This window comes from Caloenas nicobarica, chromosome 4 (assembly GCF_036013445.1).
Source record: "Caloenas nicobarica isolate bCalNic1 chromosome 4, bCalNic1.hap1, whole genome shotgun sequence".
Classification (NCBI taxonomy): domain Eukaryota; kingdom Metazoa; phylum Chordata; class Aves; order Columbiformes; family Columbidae; genus Caloenas; species Caloenas nicobarica.
Window position 1 is genome coordinate 24,859,030 of NC_088248.1, and position 16,286 is coordinate 24,875,315.

General features: G+C 42.9%; 1 protein-coding gene across 2 annotated transcripts in view; it reads right to left on the reverse strand.

Annotated features, from left to right (window-relative positions):
* Positions 1 to 16,286, reverse strand: part of AFF1 (ALF transcription elongation factor 1) — a 106,047-nt gene that overhangs the window by 64,729 nt on the left and 25,032 nt on the right. For both annotated transcript variants that reach the window (XM_065633433.1, XM_065633432.1), the window contains exons 2-3: positions 9,910 to 10,030; positions 8,468 to 9,379 (exon numbers count right to left, since the gene is read on the reverse strand). In XM_065633433.1, the coding sequence (XP_065489505.1) occupies positions 8,468 to 9,379; positions 9,910 to 10,030 (1,033 nt within the window). The remainder of the gene's footprint in view (positions 1 to 8,467; positions 9,380 to 9,909; positions 10,031 to 16,286) is intronic.

Below are 16,286 nucleotides of genomic sequence, written 5' to 3' on the forward strand. Positions count from 1 at the left end.
CAACCATTGCATTAGCAGTATGAAATGCCTCCTGTAATGTTTCTGCGGCTAATCACAACCTCCTTGAATTTTATTCGTGATGTGCACCCGCAAGCAAGGAACTCAAGGTCTATTTTCACTTGCTGCTTCTTCCCCGTAACAATTCCCTCTTTGATATGTCACTACATGAGCGTAGTTCGCACTCTGTTCGCAAAATGGCTTTGCACACCAGCAGTCACCATTGGAGACCCATATGAACAATAACCAAAGATAACATTGACACACAGTTTTCTTGTTTCCACAAAGATTTTTAGCAGGAGGGTTAGGCAATTGCTACAAACTATTACTATCCACACAAGGTTTGAAAACAACCACTTTGGCTTAACAAAACGGTTATAAACCAACCAACCAATCCCTCCCTGACATATCATCCCGGGAGCTGGTAGTTCTTCTCCCTTGCAAGTTTACTGTCCCAAAGAGGCTGCTTCACGACCAGTAATGCTCATGCACCTGCAGCACCCTCCTGACAGTCAGGGAACAGTTTCCATTCCCAAACTAGGCTGTTTAATATATTTTTCTGCAGTCTGCTCCCTTCATTGAATTGCTCCTTTCCTTAAGTTGCTATCGAAGCAGCAAAGCCTTGTCTGCAAAGGCACAGGCTGCCTCTGCATTTAAAAGATTTGTGCAGAAAATTTCATCTGTTAAAAAAAAGTTGCAAATAATTGTTTCCAATTCTTAATTTTAGGAAAGCAGTAACATTTGTCATTTGCCCAACTAAAATGAGACTCTTTGATGTTCAGAAGTAAATAAAGCTGCCTATAATGCAACCATCTGCAAGGTGCAGTTTGATGCTTGGCTTCAAATTCAGAATACTGTTCAGGGTCAGGTAATATGTCCTCCTTCTGCTGAAATTTAACCTTCGGCAGCTCTGGCAAAGGACTTTACCATGATCACTGGAGGGGCAGCAGATGTTCAAGCAATGACAGCAATGGTTAAGGTTTCGGGGTAGAAGACGGGAGCCCTTTGGATGAGCCAAAAAAATTCCTTCAGAGGAAGGAAAATATCTAGCACACAACTCACAGCATTATGGTTTTACTCCTAAGTTGCATCAACATAACAGTTACAATCAGTGAAACCGAAATGATGATATTTCTCAAGACACATGATTCCAGGTTCCCAGAAATAAATGCTACTTCTTTTAGACAAGTGCTTTACCGGAAAAAAACAAGCCAGGCCTCCAAACTTTTCTAAATGACTAAAACAGAGACCACAAACTTCAGACTAAGTACAGCATGCAGACAAGCACTGCAAGTGTGATTTGGGTTTGCTTAAGCAATTATAACACAAGGAAGGGATCCTCATATCAAACTCTTGCAGGATAGACACTCTTCAACAATGTTTTCAGACACCGTCAAATGATGTTTCCTTCCCTCCTTGCTTCTTTCCTTCCCTGGGAAACACATGCAGCACCAGCAAACACCAACAAACAGCACCACAAACTCTGTGCTGTCCCTCAAACCACAGCTCCCTTAACCTAACTGCAGCCCCAGCAGCACAGCCATCTTCCCCTCGCTCTCTCCAGCCCATACAAACTCACGTAGTTGGCAACAGACAATTACAGCTTGAAAAAGAGTTAGGAAACCTCAGGGATCCAGCAAAACCATCTCACTGAAATTTTCCATACTCGCTCACAAGGCACTGAGTACATGCAACTTAATGCTTTTATGTACTTAGGCACTTGTCCCGATCCACACGTTGCTGCTGCCCTGCACTTCAAGAATATTAAGCTGACAACGTCAAGTGCTCAGGAGAAATGTGAGAATTTGTCATATATATGTTTTGCGATTTGTTGCATTAGACACAGCAACTTACAGCATTTGCTGGTTTTCTCCTCAATTCCAAACTATTGCTTCTTGCTTTAGTTACCAGAGCCCACAACTAACACTGTGCTTTGAAGACAGGGTTATCAATTTCACTTCAATACCACTTTTTTCGCATGACTACATCTGAATGTTTCTACAGACATTTATTCACTTACCTTCGCAACAGTCATGTGTGTTTGTCCCCATTGTACACATGAAGGTTTGCAAAATTACTCTTACATAAAACTGCTGGATGTGCATTTTACTCATTGACACACAACCATTGATACAAAATGGGTTATTGCAGAAAAGAAGTGGCTGTTTACATAGACAACATTTAATAAGCACTAATTTTGTTCTGAACAGCAATAGTGACAACAGAAGTGCTCTTAAGTTCTCCTTAAATTCAGCTTGCTGGCTCCTGACTTCGCAAACTGCAGAGGACTACGGTTTTCTTTTGTTGGGTGTTTGTTGGTTTGTTGGGGTTTTTTTGTCTCCTCTTTTTAAAAACAGCACTCTTCACAGTGGCCAAAGTGAAAGGCAACGGTCTAAATGCTGTGCTGGAATCATAACTGATTCTGGTAAGGATGGCTGATCACATGCCCTTCATAGGAAGAACAACCACCTAAAATACCTCAACCAAAATACTTCCCAGTGATTAATATGCTGTGGCAGCTCTTTTAAACCCAAGTTGCTCGCAGCACTCTGGATGACACACTAACTTTTAAAGTCATCTGGAAAGATGCAAGGCAGTTTATGGACCTTATCTATCCTGCTCTTGCTCTCTGCAGGATTTGAAATCCCCATCTAACTACTCTTTCTCAGTCTCCTGTTGCTTTGCAAAGTGATGGATTTACCAACCAAATTTGGACAAACATTCTGCAATGGTGCCCATAGACACTCTGTGGAGGGAAGCTGAGCTTGGTTTAAGCCAAAGAGCTAAGTCCATCCATGCCTGATGGAAGAAGCTGGCAAGGACTCAACCACTCTCTCAGAAACTCTGTTTCTTGGCATCTTCTCCTTCCCTTCCTCACCACACACTCCAGGTGGATGCAGGCTCCCTGTTCCTTTCCTTACCCTGACGCTCCCTAGTTGGACTTCCAAGCAACAAGAGCACAAACTACCCATCTCTGGTGGCCTGATGGCTGAACGTAGCGCTATGCACTATTTATCTCTCTTGAAAAACAAAAAGTCCCCTAATATTTAGTATTTTGCAAAAAAGCCAAGCCCACACCTTGGAGCCCAGTGAACAAGCAAGGATCTCGAACTTGGAAAGCCTTGCAGCCGAGAGTCACTAGTTGAACACTGGACCTGAATGTGCCTTCTCTAAGCATCACAAAGAGGAAGATGAACAAGACTACTGCTAGTTTATGACTTCTGCAGTCTGACACATGAACTCTGAACATCAGAGTCTGGTTCAACTGAAGTAACAACACAAGATGTCCTTTTGGCTTTTGAACCAACCACCTGCTCCTTGCCCCACGTGCCCTCACCCTTCAGCTCTTGCAGAGCGCTCTTTGCTCCAGAGGCCACAAGCAAACATTAAAAATCTAGTAGTAACAATTGTCATCACCATTTGATCTGCTTCTTTAACAGTCACACACCAACAAAAAGACAGATTTGCCAATGAAGTAAGGAAATCCTTCTCCAATCACATAAGGCACTTCTGACCACAAAGAGGACAGCAAGGGAGATGCAGAAGTAACACCCTGTTACTTCTTTCTTGGTGCAAAGCAGGGGGAAAGAAAGAATCAAAAAAGCAAAACAAAGGGGAAGGAGAGAAAAACTCTATATCACTAATCTCTGTCCTATTCAATACATGACAAATAGGTATAAGGTTGGTAGAAAGAAGATTATAGTAGCTTAATGCTAAATATTCTTGTATTCATTAGGTATGACCAAATGGCATCACTATATATATTTTTCAAGATTTTCATTTTTAAAGGACACAGGATTACAGCAATACATTTATTTCAAGTTTACAGGGCACCTGTCTGACCGCTAGAGCCAGAAGAGCTGCCATGAACAGGTCAGTGAAAAATTATTTATCTATTTATTTTTGTCATCTAAACTTCTTTCTAGGTATTTAGTTATTTCTATATACTATGCACCAATCATGTTTTAACAGGTGACCATTCATAAATGTTTACTGAGGTCAACAGAGCTTGATGACAGCAATCTTGTATGTACCCTGTGCTTCAGGATAATACAGTATTACCAAAAAGACTTAATATGTCCAGGCTTTTTAATTGATTATTGGTAGTTTTGTTTTTTGTTTGTTTTAAAAATTGGTTGCTTCCCTATTTGTTTCCTCATTTCCAGGTGAAAGAAGAAAGTCCAATGATGTCTCATTAAGTGAGATAAAAGGAGCTGCTCCCTAATGTTATGAAACTGCCAGGAAAACAAAGCCAAATCTTCGGTGAGCATCAAGTGCTTTACATTCCTACAGACACTATGCCCTTGGTAATGCTTTAGGCTTTATAAACACTCTCTCTCAAGGCAGCCTCACTTCATCTCGGCCTTGCCGTCAAGCCAATTCCCTTGAAGACATCACAGTCTTTGTCAATAGAGGCAATACAGGGGTCTCTGTTGGTGCTGTGGCTCTCCTAAAGATATGAAAAGAGACAACAGCTTTAAAAGCATCTTTGTTTAGGGGCTAGGGGAAGAGGTAAAACCTGGCATAATAAGAAAAGGGATACATCTAAGCTTCATGTATGTTATATTTTTAAGTCTTCTCAAAGTAAGTTTGGAAAAATGCCTTAATGAGAAGGGAATGATGTTTGCAAGTGAAGGTTTTTATTTGGGGAAGAGGGGAAAGAGCCATTCAATGTCTTTGTGTGAACGTAAAGTGAGTCACTGCACAGTTATCCAGTGGATTAATTCACTCTACAGTGAATCTGCTTGTCTATTCAGACTGGAAGGCTTAACTTGTCAGTGTTGCCATGAACAGAAGCTGTCAATAACAAATTCACAGCTGCAGGTGACATATGCCTTAGAAATTCAATTAGCCAACGCGGTAAAAGAAATGGCTTTCCTAAGTCATGTCAAGGAACATCACGGGGAAAATTGTATTGGGCATGCGGCTGTTCAGTATAACTGAGGCCAAAGAGCATAAACAAAATGTGTAAAACCATGCTCCCAGTTGCTGGGAGGAAGAGAGAAGAGAACAGGAGAGTTTCTGCTGGCCTAGACCTATTCACTGTCAGGGTCACGGGAGGGCAGGAGCTTCCCTGCAGCTCCTGTTTCACCAAAAACAAAAGGGAGGCCCAACCTTTTGGCAAAGTATGCCCTGATTAGCCTTCCCAAGATCCTTCCTTTGGGGGAATTGTTCACCTCCACGCAACATACCTCACTGGATGTTTCCCAAAAGCAAACCAGCCCAGCTCTGTTCCCCAGTCACCTCTCATCCTGCATATCCAACACACAGGGAATATACCCGGGTGTGCAACCACACCGGTTCTTCCTCTTTGCTCTCCAGGCTTTAGTGCTGAAAGATCGTATCATCAAATGGATGTTAATCATTGAAACCAAGTAGAATTAAATATGAGAATGACAAGCCTGACACAAGCAGGAAGTCACAGATTTTTCACTAGAGCTTACAGAGCCATTACCCAAAATACCTGCACATAGAAAACAGTCAGACGCCACAGCCTTAAAGATACCTACCCCAAACAAGGATCATTCAGCATATTCACAAAAGGTTTCATTTATCAGCTTTGAAAAGGACTAAGTATATAATTAAACCAAGGGTTTGGCTTGTGCAGAACCATTTCTTTCATTAGCTTCAATTCTCTTTTTATTGTATTCTTACTCTGCCACAGATCCAGTAGCACTCCCACACTGGCACAGGTAATGCTACTTATGCTCCGGCAGCCGTAGGATTTTTATGGGGATTTGGATTCAGAGTCCTGTGCTCAACAGAAAGTGAGAAAGAAGTTTCGTTCAGCATACAGCACCAGAGATAATGCTGCCCTATCTAAAAAATCAGATTAAAACAGAGATACACAAGACGACATAAAAAGCACAAAGATGGGAAAAGAGGATGAAAATAGAAACAGGACCGGGAGAGCTGGGAGAGAATAAGGAAGTCTCATTTCTGAAAAATAAGGATGGTCTCTCTCAAACAAAAGAAAAAAATTTAAAACCCCTACACCCAAACCACAGGCATTACAAAGAGTTTTAAAACCAGAAATGCCCTTTATCTTTTGGGTAATGGGTAATGCAGAAGGTAAGGCCCTGTTCTGCTTTACTTCTCCCCCAGGAGTAAAATACCCAGTCAAGCAAATAAGGAAATGCAGACCACATTGCACTTCCTATTTTGAGGAATTGTGCAACGCCAAACCTACTTCAAAGCAAATGAAGTCTCTCAGCACAAAAGTATTTTCACAACTTCTCAACAATGTCTTTTTGCCAGTTTCCTCTCATTTTCCACAAGAAATGGCCTACAGTTATTTGCAGCTGATCAAATAATCCTACAACACCCTTTTCCACAAAATGTAGACCGCGCCCCCCACCCTCCCTTTGTAATAAAAAGGCAAAACAATTTGAAAGCTATCTCTCTAGCTCCCCTCACCCAGCTGCTTTAGGTCAGTGCTGTGGGATCCCACATCCCATTGTGCACAGCAACATTCTAAGAGCTGAAGGATGAGTATGGCAAAACTGCCAAATGTACCTGGGAACTGAGTGCTTCCGCATTTGCAGGAGGTCAAGCCACAAGGCTGGCAGAATCTGCGCCGGTCCCTCAGCAAAGCTGAAACAAGGGGCATTTGCTGAACACCACACATGCAACAGTGCTGCTCGTCCTCTTCAACTGCTTTACCAGCACAAGCTTCAAGCTGCTTTATCCTACAGCAGGTCTGAGAAATCCGAGGCTTCTGCCTCCATGACAAATTAGATAGGAGGTCTTGGGGTCAGCAAAAAACTGATGGAGTACAACAAGGAATTTTGCTGTACCAAAACAATGATAAAGGAAAAAACTGCTTCTCAACTGCCTGGTTAAGAAGCTAGCATGCTTCCAGCCATTCCCCTCCCCTAAACACCACACCTGGAAGCCACTACACTTCACAGCACAGCCCAAACACAGGTGAGAGATGCCTTCTGAAATCTTCAGAAAAGCCTTCCCAACCACTCTGACTACTGCCCTTTTTCTCTCCAGTGAAAGCTAAACCAGACAAATCTAACCCTGCTCAGCTGTGCCAGACTCTACCACACATTGCATATGATCTCTAACCAACTCAAAATCCAGGGAGAACTATACAAAATATCTGTATTCTCAGAAGTTTTCTTCCCTCTATTAAGAGGGCCACTTATGTACAAGAACAACAGCATCGTGTTCTGAACTGCACCTGCTAATCTGCAATTCCCTGCACTCAGCCTTGATGCAACCAATTGACATGTCTCAACCTGGAAAAGAGCAATTCATGAAAATGACCAAATGAACAGAATGAAAGACGAAAGAGCACCTGATGACAGAAATCTAACTGCAGCTTGAAACCACAGATTCACACTAAAGATGGAAATCTAAAATGTTCTTCATTTATAAACAGGGGGCAGATGAAGAAGCTAGCATTTCAAGAAAATAACAAATGTGAGGAAGAAGCTGCTCTCAGATGAGCAGGAAGAACCAGAGATTTACTTTCAACACATTTTGGTCTTTGGCCCAAGTGCCACCTCTTGAGTGTAACAACTGCAGCTTCCCATCCCATGCCTTTTGCAACTCCCTTCCCAGTCCTTAGTAGAGAAAGGACAAGTGTTACAGCTATTACAGAAGGAAGGTTTACTTGAGTTCATTGCCCAGGCTGCTTTTCTGCTGATAGGAACAGACATGCAGCAGAGTTTTGCTCATTTCGCTCATAGTTGGGACAAGAAAGACATTGTCGTCTTTGCTCAGGGGCAAAATTTTATACAACTTTTAGCATCTTGCTTATCATTGATAACTCCACCTTTGCACTGAATTTACTTAAATCTTCAGAACTTGCTCAAAAGGCATTTGATGAAGCAGGAGACAGAATGGTGTCATGTTTCCTGAAGAAGCTAGGCTAAATCCATCTGGCGGAAACCTGGAGAATGTTTCTTGTCCATATCAATATTTTCCTGATGGTCTAAAGTGAGATCTTGCAAACTTACTTAGGAGAACCTTCTGGTGTTCGCGGTCACTTATCAGAAAGTCCCAAAACCTTCAGCCTATCAGGTGACCACAGTTAGCTGTCCCAATATTCAGGTGAAGATTTGGGGCCTCTACACCCCACAGTACTCAGACTGAGTACTGACACTCTGCATGTCCCGACTGCAGGTGCTTCACCATTTGACCTTCTCAGCACATAATTTCCCCCTTCTCCTTTGCAACAATCTTACACAGGCAAAACAAAAATCACAGCAAGGAAAGCAGTCTCTCTAACCATAAAACCTGCTCAAGCCTCACTGAGAAAACCACAGAATCATGACAATCATACCAAACAGGCATCTTACCCAGGTCAGCAAAAGTCATCCTCAAAATGCACCTTCTACAGGTGATAATGTGTGCACAGCCATCATTGCTTCTGGTGGCCTCTGCTCTTTAGTGACCTGTGCTCCCACAGCTGAACTTACCCTGCTGTGAGCAGGGACCCCCCAAGAGCTGCACTCACCTCCATGGGCTCAGAAGGGATTTTCAGTTTGGATAGTTTGGCTTTGGCATTCGCCTTCAAATCTGAGATCTTTTCGTAGGGTTCTCCATGGTATTCCTCTGGCAGATGTTTGAGCTCTGGTGATTCAACTGGCGCCTGATCTTGGCCATCCATTGGTCTGACATAGGCAGTTGGTTTCTGCTGCATTGCACTGGTTTTTGATGGCAAAGGCGGGGGAAAAGTCTGAGAGGAAGGCTGAGTGGTGCTAGTCAGGCTAACAGCTGAGCTGTCCCGACTTTCCTTCTCCTGTGATCCTGCCACTAGGTCCTGAGATGATTTTGTTTGACTGTAGGTCGGCCCATGACTTTTGCTGCTGTTCTGCGACCTGGAATTGATATGCTGGCTGGAATGTAGAGGTGACAGGGGGGCCACCGGAGAAGACAAAGATGACAGTAATGGAGAAAGCGCCAGAAAGGAGGCCTGCAGTTCATTAGGACGACCTTCACCAACTGCACGCCTGTCATTTCTCTTGTGGTGAAAGCCTGCATGACTTTCCTGGCCACCACGATTGTGTTCTTGACCTTGGCTCTGACCATTGGATAAGCTGTGACTCTTGGCGTGCAAACCTGAAGCTGGTTCTGTTCTGGACTGTGCCTTTTGGTAGTGCATGGAGTGGCTCAGAGGAGGAGGAGCTACAACTGTAGGTCCCATGTGTGGATGTCGAGTTGTATGGTGGAATGAAGATGTTGATGTATGGCTGGTCTTTTCAGGGAAGTATGGGTGATCAGGCTTTCCTTGTGGAATCAGAGGAGCAACGCTTTTTGGAATCCCTATGAGATTCTGATGGGATCTGTTGCTGATAAGCTCCTTGACCTCCTCATAATTGCCCAGCATGTTCTGAATTCGGCTTGACAACTCATCTTCTTTATTGGTCTGCAATAGAAGGACAGGGGAAATTTTAAAAGCAGTGACCCTCTGCCCCAAGAGATCCAGCTCAGGAAGAGACTTTCTTCAGGATCTTATTTTAATTACCATGCATCAAGTTATGCAAGCTCATGTTGATCCTGCATGCAGTCTCTTCAAAGCAAGTGGGACTGCTCTAGGCAGTATTAGCTGTTCTGCGCCAAGGCTGCAGGTGTTCCTGCACTCTTCAGGAACACAGACATCAGACCAGTTTGTTCCAACCACAGCTGCAGACAGGCAGCCAAGCTGCTCTTGAGCACTCTCCCTCAAAACTCCCAGACTGCAGGAGGCCCCCAAATTGCCCTGCCCAACCCAAAGTCCACACTGCACTTCCATCATCTACAGAGCTTTAAGTATGTACCCTGATGAGCAGATAGTAAGGTGCTGTGTTTCCACGTATCCTGCTCATCTCCCATACTGTACACAGAGGCCACAGCTCTCCTCTTCTACCCCAAACCTCTTTTCTCCTCTCCCTCCACCACGCACCACTCTACTATTACCTTGTAGGGTTCTGCAAAGAGGGGAGTCTTCTCAGGGAATATGTCTCTCTCTTGCAGAGCCTCCTGATTCCGTCTCTCTTTCTCTCGAATACGCAGCAAGTTTCTGTCCTCGTTGTACAAGCTTTAGGAAAGAGAAAATGAAAGCAGGGTTAACACTTCACACCAGTGTTATCAACAGGTATCTACTTTGTTTAGAAACAGTGGTTTTCACACAACAGTATACGTCAAGCATGGAAGTAATTTCAAAATCCAGAGAATCCCCTATTTCGAAGGTGTTGCCACTTTCAGAGATTAAACTTTACCTACACTATAAACAGGCTTGAAAACTTATCCTCTACTTTAAATGGACATTTGGAAGCCTGATTACTTGGCAAACCATGTAGTTGCATTTAAAGCAATCCCACAAATGTATTTAAAGTGTCAGGAATTTGTAAAACACCTGGCAGAATCCCTCCACTCCACCTGAACCCCATATACACGCACTCAACTCTGTCAGCCACATATCAAAACAGCATCAAAGCTGTGACACAACAGGCACAGGATGACTTCAAGGAAAACCAGATTCTGGAAACTACAGCTCCTCTGTGAAATATTAGTGCAAAATAAGGGAATCCATTGCTCTGATATTTATGGATGTTTGGGAGGAAAAAACATGCAGGCATAGTATGCGGATGCAGGCATTTCTCTCCTCTTTATACTCTACTGCATAGTCTACTACATATGTAGAATTCCTATACACTTCTCCATACATTCAACTTCTCAAATGTCCCAGTCTGGAAGGGAAAAGCCTTGTTTTCCCCACCAGTGACATTTTCTCAAATACCACCCACACATAATCATCTACTGAAAGTTTAATCATCCCTAAAGGAGAGGCAGACAACTGGCTTTGCTGTCACAGTTAACCAGGAGGCCCGACTACTGCAGAGGGGGCTTCCTGACTCAAGGGGAGCTCTGGAAAATGGCAAACTTCCATATATGGAACCACAGCAAGGATGTACTTGTGCCACTGACACAGAAAAACATATTCAGGGGTTAGACTATGCACATTTAAAATAGTTTCCAACTTCGTTAGGGCTGAACTGTTTCCAAACATAGCAAAACAGAAGTCTCCAGTAAGCTCTATGTGCCCCACTTCTGCAAAAAATGCAAATAATTCTAAAAAAAAATAAAATCAGTAAATATACTCAATCCTTGTGTTACAAACTATATAACAGAAACATTTTCCTCTGTGCATCTGATGTCATGTTGCATGTGAGCAATTTCATGTCTATAATCGGTTAGCTGGTCTGTTGCCTGGTGTGTGCAGGGGAAGATTTGCGCAGCCAGATATGGGTGATACCAACTGTAGAAGACAAAAAATTCAGAGCGATTCCAAGGCAAACTAGAAGAAATCTTGGCTACATCTACTGCTTGAAATTGTATGCAAGTGGGGTTTTTTTTGAAGTGAACGCATTTCAACTAGACAGCATTTTTTAAACAGATCTGTTCAAGTTATCTGGAAAATTTTTACTGAATGAAGCACCATTTTCCAAACATTCCAGGAAGTAAAAAATGACCCTATAAATATCTTTTATACAAATTTCAAAAAAAATTCCCTTAACAAAGCCCCAAAAGATGGTTTTAACAGCTAAGACGCTGGCTTTTAGTGTGAAGGAAACATCTGAAACCTCCTCTTCACCAATTTGTGTTTGACAACACGTCCCAGTTTCAGGAACACCAGCACCAACTGTAAAGCAAACTTTTTTTTTTTTTAAATGGGCATGATTCAACCTGGATCAGCTCCTCTTCCCCCACTGGTCCCCAGTCCATTTCCCCTATGGCCCCACAAGCACTCAAGCCAACACAACAGGGAGGGCAGAGGAACAAAACCACTGCCCTCGGTGGCAGTCTTGGCTCTTTGCCATTTCCCAAGCCTCTTCCACCTGTAGTCAGTATCTTCCCTTCACAAATTCCACAACTCTTTTACAAGGAGGTCTTCTGATCTGGATTCATCAAGACTCTTACAGCAATCAGGCGCTCAGGTCCATCTCTCCCTTACCCATCTTGACTTTTTCCTTTCAAAAGCTTCAAACTATGTCATTGACAAAAGGATAATTTAAAGTTGGTATTAACTCCTCCTCCTGGCACTGCCAGGAGACAGGATCTGAGATTACAAACAGAAGTTCATACAAAATGCAGGTTGGTTTACCCAAGCCTCATGCCACCCATTTACTTTTGTTTCACCACAAACTACAGCAAGCGGGGAAAGCAGAATACACACCTTTCGGACATAATTTCATCTCAGGCTGGAATTGGTTTTCTACAAAAAACTTCTTCACCATTTCCTTGAGCATCAGCTGTTTTCCCTGTCGTGTTTTTCTCTATCAGTTCTTCAGCCACAATTTTCATCATTTGACAGTGGGACATCGAGGAAATCAAAAGACACAAAGGGGAGATCTGCTTTTTACAAGTGTGACAACTGTGTTGAAGGGAGCAAAGCTCCTTCTGCCCCTTGGTGTCTTTTGATACACATATATATTTTGGCCTGCACAAAACTGCCAACATCTCAGCCCACCCTATTACTATTTCTGTCTTGATCCACACCATGAATACCAAAGCACTCAGACCTACACAGTAGTTTTTAATACAACTGCAACACCAAATATATGTACTGCGTTGTTTTTTTTTCTCCCTTCTCTCTAGTACTTATTAAGTTACTCACGGTGTTGGCCAGGGTACACAGCACACACAGAAATTGTGCTAGCTTTCCCCCAAATAGATTTTGTTACTGCAGTTTGCAGATTGTTGTTGCACACACCAGATCCAGGCCTCTTGCAGACAAGCTGCTGAGCTGGCAAAGCTCTCTGCTGAAGCCCAAGATTATAAAAAATGAAATTATCTTAAAAGCTCATCTACACAATACAAAAGGACAAAAGCCACAGCCAATCTATCAGTTTTTAAAACAGATTGCTTTAAAATGAGGCAATCTCATTTTATCTTCCCAGGTAAGAGACTAGATGGCTCTGAGGAGATGGAGAAAGACATAAAAGCTACAAGGTCAAACACAAGTCTCTTGGGGAACACTGTCAAGGCTCAAAAAGTAACTTCTCTTTTCATAGACCCATTCCTGACCTCCTTAACTACCTCAGTTACCTTTCAAGAACTCGAACATCACAACTGCAGCATACCACAGCACTTTACAGTCTGCATTATTCTTTAGTAAGGCACATCCAATAGGACTTGAAGATCTTTCAAGGTGCACTACCGTAGTAGTGGCCATTCCTGTAAAGCGCCGAGGACTTTGAGTATCAGCCCCCGCACACTACGGGAGTCAAGCATCATACCTTGTGATGACTTCCCTACCCCCTGCTTGTCTACCTTTCAGCAGTAATACAAAATACTCTCCCCAATCAGCTCCTTCACGTAAGATTTATGACCAAGTAGATAATGTAGATCAACTTTCTTAAAATAAACAAACAAATAAAACGCACACAATACTCTAGATGGAAGAGCAGTGAGAGGATGAATCACTCCACACTGAGACTCTGCTGCAAAACAAACAAGTGGAAATTCTGACCGAGAGGTTTTGTGTTTTGTTTTGTTGTTTCAACTTGCAGAGCAGAGGAGTGAGCCAAAGCCCACTGAAATCAGCAAAAACTTCTTATTGGTTTCAATGGACTTTGTGTTGGGCAATGAGAGTGTGTTCTTCAATCATGCAAAACAGGCCTGACCTAGGGCACACATGAGCAGACCTCTTGCAGAATGAAGGGAAGTCATCATTTGGACACTATACATCAGCTCAAAAAGCTCAGCTTCTGCACCTTTAAAAAAAATTTTTAAAATCCACATAACACCAAAACCAAACAACCCCCAAACATCTAAAGTTTGAATTCATAAATATTAACCTTGAACCAAAGCCTTAGCACAATATTACTACTCATTTATTTCATTCTCTTACCACAATCTCTCTTAACAATGACATCAAGTCTATTAAGACAAAACAGAACATGTGTGTGCACATACATGCATGAGCAAAAACTTACTGGAAAGGAGGCAAGAACAACATCAGTTCGACATGTTGGAAGGATTAGGGAAAACCTCATGGGCTGTTTTTGTTTGTTTTCCCAGGACAAAATCTGCTGTCAGCACTGACTGATCGGGGTTCTTGTTTTACATTACATCTTGCTGTAAACATCTCCACTATACCCCAACTTGGAGCATTAGAAGCCCATAACTTGCAAATTTGAAAAATAACAGTAGCAATAAAAAAGACAATATATTATGACCCTGCAAATTGTTTTCTACTAAAATACTATGCTATGTCCATGTGGATTACGGATATCCTGCTATTTCTAGGCTGGCGAGCATCCAAATTCAGAGCAATCAAGCTGTTTTCCTCAGAGGTCCTGATTACGTTCAAACAAAAGAAAAACTCTAAACAACTGTAACTTGTGTCTCTTGCAATGATAATATTTACAGTGAGAAGCAGTTATCTTTCCTGTATGTATCCCGACACTGAATATAAAACATCTTACATGCCGCTTGCTGTAAAACGAGCAGCTGTAACACATCTAAAGGCCTTTTCTTCCCCTGAACCTTCCTTGACCCCAAAGCTCTCTCCCCAGTAATAAATTCTTTCTAAAGAGTGTGTGAAGAGAAAGTGAGGAGGGACAGAAGGGAGGGGAAGGGACACCACATTTTGCCATAATGCCATAAGTGCTTTCATGGTGACCAGAGGCCCAAGCTGCCGGCCACGCACCACTGATGATCCAGCCAACTAGTCAAGAGGGGTCATTCCCCTCTGTTTTGCCCTTCAGGATTGCCATACACCCTCTGCCTCCCTTTCTGAAAGGGATCAAATACATGTTTGTGAGGACTTTTCCCCTGGCTGCAGTGCACTGGGGGAGGTACAGGTTTAAAAGCAGAAGGATAAGGGAATAAACACCAAGTAGCTACGTATTTGCTCATGCAGCTGAAAGCACCAGCCCTCCCTTCTCTAAGTTACAGACAAGCCCTTGAACTACCTGAAGACAACAGCTAAAACTCATTCTAATTCATGTATTTTTATCACACAGGTGCCAAGTTCCTGTGCACACTGCCTCATCTCGTACTGAGAAGCTTTTATTAAAAAATAATAAAAAATAAAGTTGTATTACACTAGATGGCATTCCTAATTCAGAAGAGAAGCATCTGCAGTAAACACACAAGTCCAATTTTTAATGCAAGCCTGTAGTTATCCTGCTCCAAACATATCTAGAGACACTGCTTCAGTCCGCCATCAACCAGGTGATTTATGGTATTTGTCTATATGCTTTTGAAAACCTGGGCTATGTTGTAACTTGTACCACTACACAGTTTTCCCCAGATTCAGTGTTAGGAAGCCAGGCAGAAAGCACTGGAGAACTGCAGTCAGCTCCGGCCCTGCGTGGAGCCGTGCCAAGGGGAACGGAGGCCTCCAGGGCCTGCCAGGCGCCATGACAGGAAACCCCGGCAGCCACACCGCCGGCCAGGCTCTGCACGCTCTCCCTCACAAATGTGCTGACCAGGCCCTAACAGCGCCAGTGCCAAAGCTCCTCTTTCTTCAGGAACCTCTCCAGATTAGCAGCTTTGATATTTAGGTTTTCCTAGCACAAGAACTTAAAAAAAAAAAAAACACCACACAAAAGCAAAAAAAACCCAAACCAAACAAAACCAACCCACACAAACAACCACAACAAGCCCAAAACAAACCCACCTCCATGCTCTTCCTCACTGCTTTGTGGAAATGCTCTGGGGAAACGGGACCTCCAGGCTTAACACCAACATGCCAAATGCATAAGGAGCTTGGGAACTGGGGGACTTCATGGTCTCACCCTGTTCGTCTTCAGAAGGGCACAGCTCAAAAATTGGGAGTTATGATAGTGCTGCATGCTCTGCAGCTGGGCTGTGCTTGGCATGTCACCAGGCAAACCCAAATATCCCATATATTCTAACAGGCAGATGAGACTGGATGTCTGCCCTGAAATATTAGTTCAGTCTTGATAATCTTCAAACATGCATAAATTTATGATCTCTTGAGCTCCAAAACAAGTAAGCATATGCACAAATCTCCCCTCCTCTCCCACAAGGAGAAGAAACAAAAAAAAAAAACCAAAAAAACAAACAAAAAAAAAATCATGCTTTCCTACACACTGAAGTAGTAAAATACTCTTTGGCTCAAATCAGCACATGCTGGGGAAGGTAGTCCACTTGCTCAAGTAATAAGAGATTTGGTTCAGAAAGTTCCACAAAGCACAGACCCTGACTCACAACATCACCCAGGCTTGAATCTGTAACAGAAACCATAAAAAGATCGGTTCAGTGACATGATAATCTTTAGTATGGAGTTTCAAATGCTGATATGTGATAATCCAGCCCGT